Genomic DNA, 17,749 nt, shown 5'->3' with positions numbered 1-17,749 from the left:
AACATCATCCTAAATGGAGAGACTTTGAAAGCATTCCCGTTGAGATCTGGAACCAGACACAGATGCCATTTATCACTATTCTTATTCAACATTGTGCTGGAGGTCCTAGCTAGAGCAATTAGGCTAGAAAAAGAAATAAAGGGCATCCAAATTGGTAATGAAGAAGCAAAAGTATCTCTATTTGCAGATACGATCTTATACACAGAAAACCCCAAAGAATCCACAAGAAAACTACTGGAACTAACAGAAGATTTCAGCAAAGTATGAGGATACAAGATCAACATACAAAACTCAGTTGGATTCCTCTACACCAACAAAGAGAATTTTGAAAAGGAAATCACCAAATCAATACCATTTACAATAGCCCCCAAGAAGATAAAATACTTAGGAATAAATCTAACCAGAGACGTAAAAGACCTATACAATGAAAACTGTAAGACACTACTGCAAGAAACCAAAAGAGACCTGCATAAGTGGAAAAACATACATTGCTCATGGATAGGAAGACTCAACATGGTCAAAATGTCAATTCTACCCAAAGCATTCTACAGGTACAATGCAATCCCCATACAAATTCCAACAGCATTTTTTAAGGAGACAGAGAAACAAATCACCAACTTCATATGGAAAGGGAAGAGTTCCCGGATAAGTAAAGCATTTCTGAAGAAGAAGAACAAAGTGAGAGGCCTCACACTACCTTTTTCAGAACCTGTTATACCACCATGGTAGTCAAAACGGCCTGGTACTGGTACAACAACAGATACATAGACCAATGGAACGGAATTGAGAATCCAGACATAAATTCATCCACCTGTGAGCAGCTGATATTTGACAAACACCCAAAGTCCATTAACTGGGGAAAAGACAGTCACTTTAACAAATGGTGCTGGCATAACTGGATATCCATCTGCAAAAAACTGAAACAAGACCCATACCTCACACCATGCACAACAACTAACTCAAAATGGATCAAAGACTTAAATATAAAATTGAAAACGATAAAGATCATGGAAGAAAAAACAGGGACAACGCTAGGAGCCCTAATACATGGCATAAACAGAACACAAAACATTATTAACAATGTACAAACCCCAGAAGAGAAACTAAGTAACTGGGAGCTCCTAAAAATCTAACGCTCATCACAAGACTTCTCCAAAGGAGTAAAAAGACAACCTATAGACTGGAAAAAAATTTTGGCTACAACAAACCCAATCAGCAACTAATCTCTAAAATCTATAAGATACTGCAAAACCTCAACAACGAAAAAACAAATAACCCAATTAAAAAATGGGCAAAGGATATGAACAGGTACTTCGCCAAAGAAGACATTCAGGTAGCTAACAGACACATGAGGAAATGCTCATGATCATTAGCCACCAGAGAAATGCAAATCAAAACTACAATGAGATGCCATCTCACCCTAACAAGACTAACATTAATCCAAAAAACACAAAATAATAAATGTTGGAGAGGTTGTGGAGAGACTGGAACACTTACACACTGTTGGTGGGAATATAAAATGGTACAACCACTTTGGAAATCGATTTGGCACTTCCTTAAAAAGCTAGAAACAGAAGTACCATACGATTCAGCAATCCCACTCCTTGTAATATATCCTAGAGAAATAAGAGCCGTCACACAAATAGATATATGCACACCCATGTTCACTGCAGCACTGTTCACAACGGCAAAAAGACAGAAACAACCTAGGTCCCCATCAACAGATGAATGGATAAATTATGGTATATTCACACAATGGAATACTACACAATGATAAAAGAATAACCATGGATCCATGAAACATCTCATAACATGGATGAATCTGGAAGGCATTATGCTGAGTGAAATTAGTTGCAAAAGGACAAATATTGTATGAGACCACTATTATAAGAACTCAAGAAAAGGTTTAAACACAGAAGAAAACATATTTTGATGGTTACGAGGGTGGGGAGAGAAAGAGAGGGGTATTCACTAACTAGATAGTAGACAAGAATTGTCTCAGCTGAAAGGAAGGACAACACACACTACAGGTGAAGTCAGCACAACTGGACTAAACCAAAAGCTAAGAAGTTTCCTGAATACAACCAAACATTTCGAGGGACAGAATAGCAGGGGCAGGGGTCTGGGGACCATGGTTTCAGAGGACATCTAGGTCAATTGGCATAAAAAATTTTATTAAGAAAATGTTCGCATCCCACTTTGGTAAGTGGCGTCTGAGGTCTTAAAAGCTAGCAAGAGGCCATCTAAGATGCATCAACTGGTCCCAACCCCCCTGGAGCAAAGGAGAATGAACAATACCAAAGACACAAGGGAAATATTGGCACAAGAGACAAAAAGGGCCATATAAACCAGAGACTCCATTGGCCTGAGACCAGAAGAAAGAGATGGTGCCAGGCTACCACCAATGACTTCCCTGACAGGGAACACAACAAAGAGTCCCTGATAGAGCAGGAGAGAAGCGGGCTGCAGAACTCTAATTCTAGTAAAAAGACCAGACTTAATGGTCTGACAGACTGGAGGGACCCCAAAAGACATGGCCCCCGGACTCTCTGTTAGCCCAAAACTAAAACCATTCCTGAAGCCAACTCTTCAGACAAAGATTAGACTGGACTATAAGACATAAAATGGTATTCGTGAAGACTGTGCCTCTTAGCTCAAGTAGATATATGAGTCTAAACGGGCAGCTCCTGTCCGGAGGCAAGATGAGAAGGCAGAAAGGGATAGGAGGTGGTTGAATGGACACAAGAAATCCAGGGTGGAAAGGGGGAGTGTGCTGTCACATTGTAGAGATTGCAGCTAGGGTCACATAACAATATGTGTATAAATTTTTGCATGAGAAATTAACTCGAGCTATAAACTTTCACCTAAAGCACAATTAAAAAAAAGAACATAGAAGACCTGAACAACACTAACCAACTTGACCTGACTGACATTTATAGAACACTCACTCAAAAACCAAAAAAAACACAAACTCATTACCATCAGGTTGATTCAAACTCATGGCAACTCCACCTGTTACAGAGTAGAACTGAGCTCCATGGGGTTTTCTTGGCTGTAATCTTTACAGATACTGATCGCCAAGCCTTTCTTCTGCAGCACTGCTGAGTGGGTTCAAACCACTAACCCTCAGCTGGTTGGTGTTGTTAGGTGCCATCAATTCCAACTCATGGCGACCCCATGTGTGTCAGAGTAGAACAGTGCTCCATAGGGTTTTCAAGGCTGTAAATCATTACAGAAGCAGACTGCCACATCTTTCTCCCATGGAGCAGCTAGTGGATTCTAACTTCAACCTTCTGGTTAGCAGCCGAATGCTTTAACCACTGTGCCAGTAGGGCTCCCTAAAGCAGTACTTAGAGGGAAATTTATAGCACTAAATACCTACATTAGAAAAGAAGGAAGTCTCAAATCACTAACTTCAGATTACACTTTAACAAACTAAAAAAAAGGGTAAATGAAATCCAAATTAAGCAGAAGAAATAATAGATTAGAATAGAAATAATATAAAACAAGAAAAAAAACGAATAAAATCAAAGATGGTTCTTTGAGAACACCTATCCAGTCTAACAAGGAAACAAAGAGAGCAGGAGGGGGAGAAAAGGGAGAGGGAGAGGAAGACAAGAAACTAATTACTAACATCAGGAATGAGAGAGGTGACATCACTAGAGGTTCTACAGATATTAAAAGGGCAACAAGGAAGTATTATGAACAACTTTATGCTAATAAATTTGACCACTGGGAAGAAACGCACAAACTCCCTGAAAGACACGAGCTAGCAAAGCTCACTCAAGAAGAAATAGATAACCTAAATAGCTATGTGTCTTTTAAATATTGAATATGTAGTTTAAAACTTTCCCACAAATAAAACTCCAGGCCCAGATGACTTTATTGGAAAATTCTATCAAACATTTAAGGAATAAGTAACACTAATTCTACATAAACTCTTCCAAAATATTAAAGAGGAGGGACTACTTCTCAACTCATTCTATGAGGCCAGTATTTCTCTGAAACTAAAACCAGATAAGGACATTACAAAAAAACTTCAGACCAATATCCATCATGAGCATAGATGCAAAAATTCATAATGTTTTAGTAAATCAAATGTAAAAATGTTTTAAAAGGATAATACATATAACCAAGTAAGTTTATCCCAGGAATGCAAAGTTGGTTTAACATTAACAAATCTCTCAAGTTATTCGCCATATTAACACACTAAAAAAGAAAAACCATATGATCATCTCAATAGATGTAGAAAAAGCATTTGAAAATATCCAACATCTATTTGTGATACAAATTCACATGAAACTCGGAATAGAAAGGAACTTCCTCTACCTGATAAAAGACATTGTCAAAGAACCTGTAGCTAACACTGAACGCTTTCCCCCTAAGATCAGGAACAAGGATGTACACTTTCACCACTTCCATTCAACGTTGTACTGGGTCCTAGCCAGAGAAATAGGGCAAAAATAAAAATAAAAAATAAAAAGGCATCCAGATTGGAAAGGAAGAAGTAAAACTGTCCGTACTTAAAAACAACATGATTATATACAGACAAAATAAAACCCTACGGAATCTACAAAAAAGCTATCAGAATGAATAAGTGAGTTTAGCAAGGTTGCAGAATACAAGAGCAATATACAAAAAACAACTGTATATCTGTATAAGAGCAATAAACAATCATAAATTGAAATTTTAAAATATACCAATTACTAACGAATCAAAAATATGTAATACTTAGGGATAAATCTGACAAAAGATGTGCAAGATCTGTACACTGAAAACTACAACCCATTGCTGAGAGAAATTAAAGGAGACTTAAATGGAGAGGGATACTGTATTCATGGATCAGAAGACTCAATATTATTATTAAACTACCAATTCTCCCCACATGGATCTAAAGCCCTAACGCAATCCCAACCCAAATCCAAAGTCCCAATAGGCATTTTTTTTTTTTTAGAAATTGACAAGCTGTTTCTAAAATTTATATGGAATGCAAAGCACCTAGAATAGTCAAAATAATATGGATAAAGAACAAAGTTGTAAGATACATACTATAAACTTTAGGTTTTAAAGATTTATTATAAACATATAATAATCAAAACAGTGTGGTATTAGTGTCAAGACAGACAAATGAAACTGAAAAGAGTCCAGAAACAGCCCCATAAATACATGGTTAACTGACTTTCAACAAAGGTGAAAAGGAAATTCAGTGGAGAAAGGATGGGAATTGGACAGTCATATGGAAAAAAATGAATTTCCATCCATAGCTCATACCATGTACAAAAAAAATTCTAGAGCTAAATGTAAAACCTAAAACTATAAAACTTTTGAAAGAAAATGCAGAAGATTTTTCTTAGATACAACACCAAAAACATGATCCATAAAAGAAAAAATTGATAAACTGGACTTCAATGGAATACTACAAAGCAATTAAAAGGAACCAACTACTCATACATGCTACAACATGGATGAACCTCAAAAACATTATACTAAATGAAAGAAGCCAGACACAAAAGAGTACACGTTGCATGATTCCATTTGCATGAAATGTCCAGAAAAGGCAAATTTATAGAGACAGTAGATCCCTGGTTGCATAGGGTTGGGGGTGGGAGTAGGGATAGCACTAGCGAACTTTTGGGCAAATGGGCACAAGGGAACTTTTGTGGGTAATAGAACTGTTATAAAACTGGACTGTGGTGATGATGCCCAACACTATACATTTACTAAAATTACTGAATCATATGCTTAAAAGGAGTGAATTTTATGGTATATAAATTATACTTCAATAAAATATATATATACTTCAATAAAGCTGATAAAAAGAAAAGAGTACCTACTGGTGCAGTAGTTAAGCACTCAACTGCTAACTGAAAGGCCAGAGGATTGAACTCACCAGCCATTCCACAATAGAAAAATGTGGCACTCTGCTGCTGTAAAGATTTACAGCCTTCGAAACCCTGTGGGGCAGTTCTACTCTGTCCTATAAGGTCACTATGAGTCAGAATTGACTCAAAGGCAATGGTTTTTTGTTTTTTGTTTTTTTTGGATTTAACTGTATGATCCTATCAATATAAAAATTCTAGAAAATCTATAGTGACCCAAAACAAATCAGTAGTTGCCTAGGAATAAGGGAGGAAATGGGAGGGAGGGGTTATAAAGTGGCAGGAGAAAACCTGGTGTGATGGACATGTGCATTATCTTTTTTGTGGTGATGGTTTTATGGGTACATACATATGTCAAAACTTAACAAATTGTATACTTTAAACACGTGCTGTGATACATCAATTGTGCTTCATTAAAGCTGTTTTTAGAAGTGTGGTGTCCACAGAAGAGCAAACACTCAGTGCAGCTGGAGTGGAAGTAGAAGGGAGTTACAAGAGAGTCATCCATGCACTCAAAAATGTATTTTTAATGGCTGCACAATGGTCAACTTTCCCCTTATTAGAAAGACTGCTTCCAGTTTTTTATTCAATAAATAACATCTCATTATTGTAGGTAAAGCCTTTTCTTTATTTATTTAGGAATTATTGCTTTAGAATAAATTTCCAGAAGTAGAATTACTAGGTCAAAATATGAATATTTTAAAGTTAGGCAGTGAAATTTTTATTTCTAAAGACACAGCTTATTTATTATTATTATTTCTTATTTTTAAAGAAACAGGAAAAAGACATGGAACAAATTATTTTACTTCAAAAACTAAGAAGTAATACTGATTCTTTTTAGGAGATGGTATAGAGTCAGGAAAGGGGTCTAGAAACTTGAGTGGAATTTCCTTAGGCAAATTTTTCTAGAACTTGATGCAAATCATAAAAACTAACACAATTCTGAACAAACCTCAAGTCATAAAAATCTTGCCTCTGGTGGATACACGTTTCTTCTTCAAAGAAGCCTATTCAAAATAATGAAGCATTTCAATCCACAATCTCCATCTCTCTCTCTCCACCTCTCTTCCTCCTTCCACCTCTTCCTCCTTCTCCTTTGCTCCCAGCTCTGGGACTATCCTCTCCAAATCAAGCAAGCTAGCTCCAGTGATTAATGGTGTAATTTAAGATAACAAAACAAAAGCCTCCATCACTATCTATTGCATTTTTAGTAGGAGCCTGCAGGACATACATAGGATGTTCCCAATTATCCTGGCTGTAACAGCACACAGTCCATGTGAGGGCTTTGCCTTGGTAAGATACACGCTACCCAGGTGTCTACTTAATATTAAAGAATGACTCACAAAAATTCAACTTTCAACACTTTGAACTGAGACACAACTATATTAAAATAAAACAAAAACCTACCACTGTCATTAATAAAAATCCTACCAGAAGACAGTGTCTTCCTATAGCCTGCCTCCTGCTAAGGCATGGAGTCCCCACAGTAGCAAAGACAGTGGGGTTTAAGGCCCCCCACCCCCACCCCAACCCAATTCTCAGCAACTAAAGCTGAGGCTGGAGAACATGGTAGGGTTTATCTTTGTAGTAATTAATTACAAAGCCATGTCTTCTCAAAATCTTCCTAGACTTAGGCCATCCATTAAGGGGAGAGGGGGTGGGATGAGTACCGAAAGGTTGGTTTTGAGACTTTTTTTCCCCTTGGCTCAAGTTCTGTCAATTAGCAGGGATCTGTTAATGAACTGACACCAAACCCTACTGCCTCCTGCTTAGTAAGTTAGCTTACAAAATATTCAACAAATATATTTTCAAATTCACTTCACATGGTAAAACCAGATAAGTAGATTAAAGATTAAAGAACCAGAACTCTTAAGAGATTAGAGGAGAAAGAGGGCCGTTAAGGAGAAAAAAAAAACAAAACAAAGGGAAACAGTATTGTGGTACAGGAACTAATACTTTTGCAAGCGGAATGCTAAAATTGCAGGCATTTCTGTCATACACACACAAGGAAACAGGCTTCCCAGTTTTTCTCTTGCTGCAGTAAACCACTTCTGTAAGATTAGAATAGTGTGGTTGAGAGAGGGCGCGCTTACTGAATATGTGCAGACAGATGGTACGGGTAGGACCTAGGTCGTTGAGGGATGAGAAACCCAACACAAATTACCAAGGCCACAGGCCCTTTAGCCTGGGGCTAAAAAAAAAAAAAAAATCCAGTAAAGGTTTTTGTGCTTCTGCTACTCAGATAACAGAACGAAAATCTGAGAAAGACTCGGTCCAGTGGGATTCCAAATTTGTTGGGAAGTACTAGTCAGAAGAATAAATGAACCCTTGACAAAAACACAAGTTTAAAGGATAAAAGGAAACATTAAAAAAAACAAAAACAAAAGCAAGCAAGCAAACAAAATGCCGTGAAAATTAACCGCTCCCCTCTAAAAAAAACACCTTTTCAAGGGAAACAGAATTTGCTTGGGTTTCTGTCCTTGGTTATGCAAGGTTCTTCTCTGTTGATGCCCACAAACCACACTTCTATCTTCTAATATGAAGTAAGCGCAGGCTTACGTGGAGTCGGCACAAGAGTTCTCCTTGGTGAAATAAGGGCAGCAAAAAGGTGTCCACGTGATTGGTTCATTTATCCTCTCAGTCATGTGTTCCACAGAAACCCACTGGCTTGCTAGGGGTTGAAATGCTGTGATGATTGACTAGAAATGGGAAGATGGTGATGGTAGTGAGAGGAACACCTCCCTCTTCCTAAAGTCAAACCTTATATGTGGGCATACCTAATTGGACTTTCATTTCCTAGCCTCCAAGAAAGCACTCCCTCTCCGCACGTAAAGCAGAACTGACAGCAATTAATTGCCAGTGGCTGAACTGCTCATACTGGGTATGTTCCAGTACCCAATCGACAAGGCTTCATTGCCCTCCTGTGAACAATTCAGAGGTTCACTGTATGGAAAGAGTGCAGTGTTTGAATTGAGCACTACAAACTTCTCCCTCTTTATGATGAGAAAGGGAATGAACTGGTGACATTCTTTTCCACTTTTGGAATTGCAAAAAGTCCACAACACTTGTTCTTGGATACAACATACATATATTTCCAAAAGAATGAAAAATGCATCCTGACAACCCAATGCCTTTGCAGCTCTGCAGGGATTTCAGGTAAGATGAGAGCAACTGATGAAACAATTTCTTCCACTTTGGATGCAGAGTTGCTTGACCTACCTTAGTGAAAACAGTACAAACTAGAAACTAGCACTGCTAGCCAGTCATCCCTAATTAGAAGGAGAAGATCTGCAATGCATACATTTCTCTTCCTTTGCCTAGTGCATTAAGCAGAAGTTTGAACTCCAAATCCTCTCTTAAAAGAAATGCCTACCTGTTAACTACTCTGAATGCACAATATGATCTTACCACCCTTCCAGAGCTCTCCCTGGCCTTTAGGATAAGAATCAAGCTCCTAAGCATGGCACATAAGGTCAAATATAACTTGTCTGGATCTGGAGATAAGATCCACTTTGCCCCATTTTTTAGCAATGCCTGCAGTTCTCAACACATGAGGCCAAACTGCAGTGTCTCTGTGTAACACTACCTGAAGGAAGAACCCACTCCCAGACCTGGGACTCATGGTTCAATATTCCTCCCCCTATGTCCACCCACTCTCCACGTTAGCCCACAAAGCTCTTGAGATTCTGTTCACTAACACAATTTATTGTCACCACTCACTGCTGGTAAACAAGAACTCCCCAGACAATGTAATCCAAGGATCTTTCTTCCAGTGTACACCTGAAATCTGTGAGGCCCGAGTTTGAGTTTTCACCATCTTCCAGGAGACTGTCAGGCCTAAATCTGCCATATTTCTAATTTTATTGGTCATAATTATCCTGTAGTGTGCTGGAGCCAGCTCACACCAGCTCACACCAGCTCACAAAAGCACATCTCTCCCAATTCTGCTTTCAGCGACTTGGTCATGGTAGCATTTATACCACAGAAATCAGCAAACTCTACAACTCAGAGCTTGTTCTTTTTGTTTCTTGGGGGTGGAGGAAGAAAGCCAGTTATTAAACATTTATCACCCTAGAACTATTATTCTCATAATGATCTACATTTCCTCTCCTGTGAGACCCAACCTCTTTTTCTTTCTCCCAAAACTTCCACTGAATTATCTGGACCAAAGTCTCCTATATCCTGTCATTTCACATATTGTTCCCTATACCCCTGAAAGACAGGTTATGTAATTTTCAGGGTCCAATGCAAAATGAAAATGTAGGGCTCCTTATTCAAAAATTAAGAATATCAAGGCAGTCACAGCAGAGCATTAACCAAGAGCAGGACCTTTCTAAGTGCAACACTCTGTGCAACTGTGCAGGTCACAGGCCCATGAAGCTGGCCCAGACCACCTAGCCACACTTTAGGCTTGAGGATGGGTTGCTGTTTTCTTCACTCCCCCTCCCCAGTGCTCTTTCCAAACCATTACTCTTCCATCTTCTTATAAAAACCTCTTCTCCTTTGCCATCTTGCTGTACTACACTTTAACTCTCATTACAGAGGTCATCTCTCAACTTAGTAATCACTCTTCTTACTCTACCGATGGCTTTGACATTTGGCTCTCAAAATCTCTCTTCAACCCAAGTCCAGCCTGAAGAGTAGGAGGGTTAAGAGAACAGACTCTAGATAGAAACAAAGAACATGGATTCAAATCTTGGCTCCACCAAATACTAGCTATCTTACATTGGCTATGTTCCTTAAACCTTCTGTTCCTGAGTTCTTTAATTTACAAAACAGGGATAGTAATAGTACTTCATAGGATTTGTTGTAAGGATTAAGAGAGTTACATATAAAGGGTTCAGAATGGTACCTGGCACGTAAGTAAGTGCTCAGTAAACATATTGCTGCTATGATCATCACCCTCCTCATCATCATTAAAGACTATCTCACTGCCTATATATATAACATTTTTAACATGTTCTTTGAGCTCACTAAGTTATCTGAGCTGCTCATTGCCAATAAATAAATAACTTCTCTACTCTACCTCAGCAATCTTCTTCCACAGCTGTACCCTAAAATTCTGTCATCAGTAGAACTGCTCTTACTCCAAAATCTTTAATTCAAATATCCTATACTCTGACCACTACCTCCTGTCCTTTTCAGGACCCACATTTACCTATGCCCCCTACCTCTGCTTCCATCATAGAAACCTCTAAATGCTGAACTTCTGTACCTTATCTCTGTCAGCCCCCTCTTATCTTTACCTCTTTTCTCTATCCTCTTATATTCTTTCAACCACTCTCTTGCCAACACCCTCGATTTCTTTGTCCCACTTTCCTTCTATACAAACCACCTGGCAAAGTTCCAATCCTGTATAACTCGAACTATCAGCATTTTCTTGACAGGGCTGCTGAGAGTTACAGAGGAGAATCACATAGCTCTAAAGATCAATGCCACTGTTGTAAATTCATGGTCTCCATCTTCAATGTTACCCAGCAATCCTTCTATTTCCTTACCTCACTTGCCATTTCCTATCCTTTACAATGGCTATTTCAGACCTTTACCACTCTCCCCAAACCTCCCCACCCCACCTACCTCTGCTTCTACTCTCAGTAGATGATCTATCCTCCTACTCTACAGAAAACAGTAACAAGATTAGAACTACCACAATTTCCTTCTACTGAATCTATAAGCCCACTTTGGCTGCATCTGTATCTACCCATCTTTCCTTCCTTTCACAATGAAAGACATGTCTCTCCTCCTGCCTAAGGATAATTTTGTGCTCTCTGCTATGACTCTAACCCTATAAAGCAGAGGTTCTCAAAGTGTGGTCCCCAACCAGCAGCATTAGTATTATCCAGGGGCTTGTTAAAAATACAAATTCTCAGGTCCCACTCCAGACCTATAAACCAGAAACTTTGGAGTTGGGGCCCACCAAACTGTTTTTAACAAGATCTCCAGGTGATTCTGATGCATGCTGAATTCTGAGAACCACATTCTGAGGGATTATTGTTTATCTCCTTTTCTGTATCTATAAGCTCCTTCTCTAGCTTCGTGGTTCTCTTTCCTGATCCACTGCAATAGCCTCATACTTGGTCTCTCCATATACAATCTTGACTTCTCCTGTCTATTCACCACAAAGCAATATATCTGATGATGTGATTCCCTGCTTAAAACTCTTCAATGACTTCCCACTGATCTTAAGATAAAGACTAGTATCTTAAGACCTCAAGGCTCTTCATACCTCTCAATCCTCTTCTTTCACCACTAGCTCTCTTGCTCTGTTTGCCCAGCAAGACCAGGCTCTCAATTTCTTGATTTTGCCATACTCTAGGGTACCTACCAAACTTTGAAACTGTTATTCTTTCTGCCTGAAATACTCTTTTCCTGTTTCTTCTCCTAACTTCTACTTGTACTTCAAGTCTCAACTTAAACTTTCCTTCTCCTATTTCTTATACTCCTTCTTACTTGTCATAGTTCTCAAAGCCCCCTGCACTCACCCTCTCATAACCTGCATCACACTTATAATTATTTAAAAATTTAATGTCTGCTTTCTGTCCCAGAGTGTAAGCTCCATTAGGGCAAGAATCGGTTTGTTTTATTTACTATAATAGTCATAATAATTTGTACACAGTAGAAGCTCAATAAATACTTGCTGACACAATCACGTATTAAAATCCTACTCATCCTTCAAAAAATAAGAGTTCCCTACACATACACACTACCTGCATGCTCAAGTGTATCACTTTCTCTTTTGCGTTCTACTGTATTGGGTACACAAATCTATTAATGCAATAATTATATACTATTATAAATACCTATCTTTATGTCTGAGTACCCACTAGACTATAAACTCCCTGAGGGCATGGACCATGTCATGTTTATCTTTGTATCTCTAGTCCTTAAAGTCCTGACACTGATAATAAAAAAAAAAAAAAACAAACAAACCTGTCAAGTCGATTCTGACTCATAGTGACCCTACAGGACAGAGCAGAACTGCCCCATAGGTTTTACAAGGAGCGGCTGGTAGATTCGAACTGCAGATCTTTTGGTTAGCAGCTGAGCTCTTAACCACTGTGCCACCAGGGCTCCGGCACTGATAATCCAAAACCAAACCTGTTGCCGTCGAGACGATTCCAACTCATAGCGACCTTATAGGACAGGGTAGAACTGCCCCATAGGGTTTCCAAGGAGTGGCTGGTGGATTCGAACTGCTGACCTTTTGGTTAGCAGCCTGAGCTCTTAGCCACTGCACCACCAGGGTTCTGACATTGATAATAGATTTCCATATATATAACTTTTTGCATGGGAAATTAATTTGCTTTGTAAACTATCACCTAAACCACAATAAAATGTTCAAAAAAAAAAAAAAAACCCTATTCAGTAACTCTAATATTACACTGATATTGCACTTAATATTAAATTTAGGTTCCAATTCTAGTTGTGCTATTCATTTGCTGCAAGATCACAAGCTAATTGTGTAACCTCTTTGAGCCTCAGTTTCCTCATTAGTAAAACAGGGATAATAATATCTACTTAGAAATATTATTATGAAAATTAAACAAAATGACGTAGTACAATGATTAGCACACATAGTGCCTGGCATGTAGTAGCCTCCCCGCTCTGGCTTCAACTCGATAGCGACAACTAGAATAAAATAAACACAAAAATAAGCAATCAAGAGAGACTGAGCACAGACTGAGCCATCCTTTAATCATCTGCCCAGGAAGATCAACAAAGAAGAAGCAGGATAAACTCTAATGGTAGTAGCTTCCTGTGCATATACAACTTGGTGAGAATTCACCCAAAAACCTCTTGACTAAGGGCCATATCCAGCTCCCAAGCCCAGCAGGTCACGTCTTAATCTGCAGTACCAGGCACGGTTAATTCAGACTGGAATAGAACTACCTCATAAGGAATGTGTTTACAGGCGGGAGATAGGCGAGGAGGAGGAGAATTTGCCTGCAACCATATCAATCAAGTGTTTTGCAATCTGGCAGAAAACACTGCAGAACCTTTGGTGGAGACTAACACCCACACAACTGTACTTACCTGTAGCCAAGAACCAGCTTAGACTAGATAATGAGTAGCTTTCTGCTTTTACCAAAACAATGGACAGACTTGCATAGAGTGAACACCTCTAAGGTCAAATTACCCTTGTACCTCTAGGCAGCACCAACTACCATGACACCAAGCTGCTTTATGAATACACTCCTCAGCCTACGAGCTCTGCCCATAAACATCACCTTCATTGTTCTGTGTGCCAAATGTTGGAGCAGATTTCACAGCTCCTCTGCTCCTTTTCATAATATGCTTACCTCTGCAGAGTCACTGGTATTCAGACCACCTAGTTCCTTGGAGTCATTCTTTATAAAACGCTGTGTGACTACAGGTGCAAATACTTCTTCACTGGGACTCTCTCTCTTCTGAAGCTTCCTGATTAAGCTCTGCTGGTCACTGGAAGATACAGCAGGAATGACTGGCGCTCTGGTTGGGCTCTGCCTTCTCCAAGATGCCCTGCTCCAGCCTAGCCCCAGAAGATGTGGTACATCATCTTCAGGTGGAAATCCCAAATCATTTGCAGTTTGGAATTTTTTTAAAAACACCAGCACGGAATTGGAAGAGTCTGTCCTAAAAGCCCGGCAGCTCTGGGGCCTGCTGCAGTCTGCCTGAATGCACATCCCTTCTAGCCACCAAAAGGCATAGCAAGCAGAGTCCTGACAGCAGGCAGCCCAACATGACTGAAGAGAGGGGGTTCCTTCAAGAAGCCGGAGGTGATTTTCTCCCCCAGATCTCAGGCCAACTCCAAATTGTGTCTTCCCCTGCTGGCACCTGCTCTCACTGGCATCTAAAAACAAAGAATGAAAACATTTTAAGATGAAATAAAAACAGAGACTACTGCTCCGTAAGGAGCCCTGAACACTAACAGCTGAGGCTATTTTGAAGATTGCTTTTTTTAAGAGGGTGGGAAAACTGTCAAGTGAGTGGAACAGAAGAAGCAAAAAAGAGCATCTTTTGGCTCAGGATATTTTAGCTTGTGTGAGTACTGCTCCACGTTTGTTTCTGGCTCCTCTTCTCGGTGATTCCCACTCACCGCCCCGCCACAGACCTTTACACAGAACCCAATTCATGAAACAGATAAAAGAGGACCTATTCTGACTGAAGTGTATGGGAGAGTGGGGAGAAGCAGAGGTTCACCACTTTTGACCTCCCACTCACCTCTAAAGCATTTCTCAGGGACTGTGTGAGGACTAGGGACCGGTGAACAGGTAACTGAACAAGCTGGAATATTGATTTCTCCCACTGAGCTGGCAGCAACATAAACTGAGTATTCTTGACCTCGTGCAAGTTACAGGTACATTCATTTTCTAACCGGATCTTGGCCAAAGTCATGTGGTTTTGCCAGAGCAGTAGTCAGGTTTACAAAAATTGTTAATTGTGAGAGGTATTCTGGTAGGAGGAACTTTCTAATGACAAGCCATATCATGATATGGAATAAAGGAAGAGAAGTACAACAGGCCTACTGCTGCTAACCTAGATAACATGTTCCAAAATTCTGGCTAATGTTGCTTATGGATAAACTTCGGGTGTTGAATTACCTCAGGCATGGCATTGATTTTCTTGAAATATCACCTCACCTTTGTGCATTCAGATGAAGTAAAGTCAAACCATGTTCTAAATGAAAGTTGTTATACAGAGTTTATTTTAAGGCATAATAGGTGTCTGTAACAAACTGTGATCAAGGTTATACCGGGCTAGAACCAGGGTGAGGCAAGAAAGGCACCTCAGAAGCAAAATTTAAGGCACAAGCGCAGAGCTGGCTTATATGATCCCGAGAGTGAGTGTCTCCTTAAATTTTGTGCCCTAAGCACCTCTTTAAACTGACCCTAGCCCTGGCTTTGGGGTTATAACATAAAATATGTAATAAAATTACATACAGAAAATATGCAATAAAATCAAAGCACTGAAGAAATGGATAATTATGTCTACATGTACACATAACTGAAAAAGGCCTATGACTAACTAAAGTAACGATCTGATAATCAGCCAAAGACAACCTGACTCCTAGGAAATGCTTATTAAATGTCCAACAGACTAAATGTGGACAACACTCAAGTGGGAGGTATGAGGAAAATAAAGGCAAGGCTTCTGGACTATTGAGTCTAGCACTATGAAAGCCAGCCTGCCACTGTTCTTTTAAAAAAAAAAAAAAGACTAATACCAGACAAGGCAACGTAGAAGGCCAGAGAAAACAATTTCTTCACAAAAAGATGAAGAAATGGCAACTATGAGAAAAATGAAGCTACCAAGAGCTACAGAAATACCCCTTCAGTTCCTCATCTACCTTCCCACACAGTTACCAATGGTATGAATCTTGTATACTCAGCTATCCAAGTGTACACACTTCACTGAAATCAGTAAATTGTTACACTGGTGACTACCGTCAGTTACCTTTATATCAATTTGCCTCATTTTTCTCAGAACAATTCTCTTATATTTACATAGTGAAGAGGTCCACACAGATGAAAATATTTACACGTTTCTGAAATCACTGTTTTATTTTTCAAAAATGTACTGTGACTTCCACTTTTGCCTCTGAAGAAGGGACTACTCTGAGACTTGCTCTCCCACCATAAGCAATTAAAAAACTAGACAAAATATATGAACAACTGTTTTCAGACATTAGACAATGGGCAGTGCGGGACTGTGATCCTTGAGAGGAAAGATACAAAGTGAGCCCTATGATCACTTCCCACTATGGCACAGGGCAGTCTTTCGAATTGCTGAATTGAGAAGAGAGAGTTCAAGCAGGCTGTGATAGCTAGAATTTTGGAACAAAGTACTGTAAAGGAGAAGCTACACAGAGAAAGAGCTCCAGAAAACTGGATGGTGATCCCCTTCAGTCTTTGGGTGAATACTAATTTATGCATGTGCAAGTTGAAACTCCATGAGGGAAATTAGAAAATATTTTTAACTAAATGAAAATGAAAATGAAAATGTTAACATATCAAAATTTGTGGGATGCAGTTAAAGTAGTGTTTAAAGGGACATTTATAGCTTTTGATACTTATTTCAGAAAATACAAAAAGTCTAAAATAAATGGTCTATGCTTCCAACATAAAATCTAGAAAAAGAATGAACTAAACTCAGGTAGAGAAAGGAAATAAAGAGTAATCAATGAAATAGAAAAGAAACAAAAGCAATAGAGAAAATCAGTGAAATGAAAATCTAGCTTCAAAAAGATCAATAAAATGGATAAAGCTCTAGTCAGACTGATCAAAGAAAAAGAGAATAGTCACAAATTACCAATATCAGGAATGAAAGAGAGGATATTACTACAGATTCAGTAAACCAGGGCTAGCAAACTATGGCACTGGGGCCAACTCCAGCTTCTGCTTGTTTTTGTGAATGAAGTTTTACTGTAATACCCATTTATCTGCATATTGTCTATGGCTGCTTCTGCACTACAATGGCAGAGTTGAGTGGCTGCAAAAGAATCCAATGGTTCGCAAAGCCTAAAATATTTATAATCTGGCCCTTTAAGAGTAAACTCACCAATCCCTGGTTTAAGGGAATGTACCTTTGTTTGACTTAGCTTACTATTGATTTGAGCCTAAATTTAGATCTTAACTTCTAGAAGATTGATAAGTTGCAAATGATTTTTGTCTAGTTGAGATGCAAATTATTTCATTCAGTAGAAAAGATAACCTCAAAAGTTTTAGTTTTGGGGGACTCCGGCAAGATGGCGGTCTAGGCAGAAGCACCACGCCGTCCCTCCACAACAAAGATCCAAAAAACTAAGCCAAACAGAGAATCAACAATCCTGAAACCCTAGAACATCAAATGAAGAGATAAAGAACTCAGCCGAACACCAAACGGAGTAAGAA

General features: G+C 39.1%; 1 protein-coding gene across 7 annotated transcripts in view; it reads right to left on the bottom strand.

The window, feature by feature from the left end:
* The window catches only part of KIAA0319L (KIAA0319 like), a 131,496-nt gene that overhangs the window by 69,053 nt on the left and 44,694 nt on the right, over positions 1–17,749 (bottom strand). For 6 of the 7 annotated variants that reach the window (XM_023727245.1, XM_023727243.1, XM_004371957.2 and 3 more), the window contains one exon: positions 14,180–14,709. In XM_023727245.1, the coding sequence (XP_023583013.1) occupies positions 14,180–14,709 (530 nt within the window). Of the gene's footprint in view, positions 1–14,179; positions 14,710–17,749 lie in introns of those variants that run through there. The other variant, XM_023727248.1, reaches the window with a different exon arrangement.

The sequence above is a fragment of the Trichechus manatus genome, unplaced genomic scaffold, assembly GCF_000243295.1.
Source record: "Trichechus manatus latirostris isolate Lorelei unplaced genomic scaffold, TriManLat1.0 scaffold00015, whole genome shotgun sequence".
Classification (NCBI taxonomy): domain Eukaryota; kingdom Metazoa; phylum Chordata; class Mammalia; order Sirenia; family Trichechidae; genus Trichechus; species Trichechus manatus.
The sequence above is the reverse complement of the archived record's forward strand: the minus strand, read 5'-3'. Positions and strand labels throughout refer to the sequence as shown.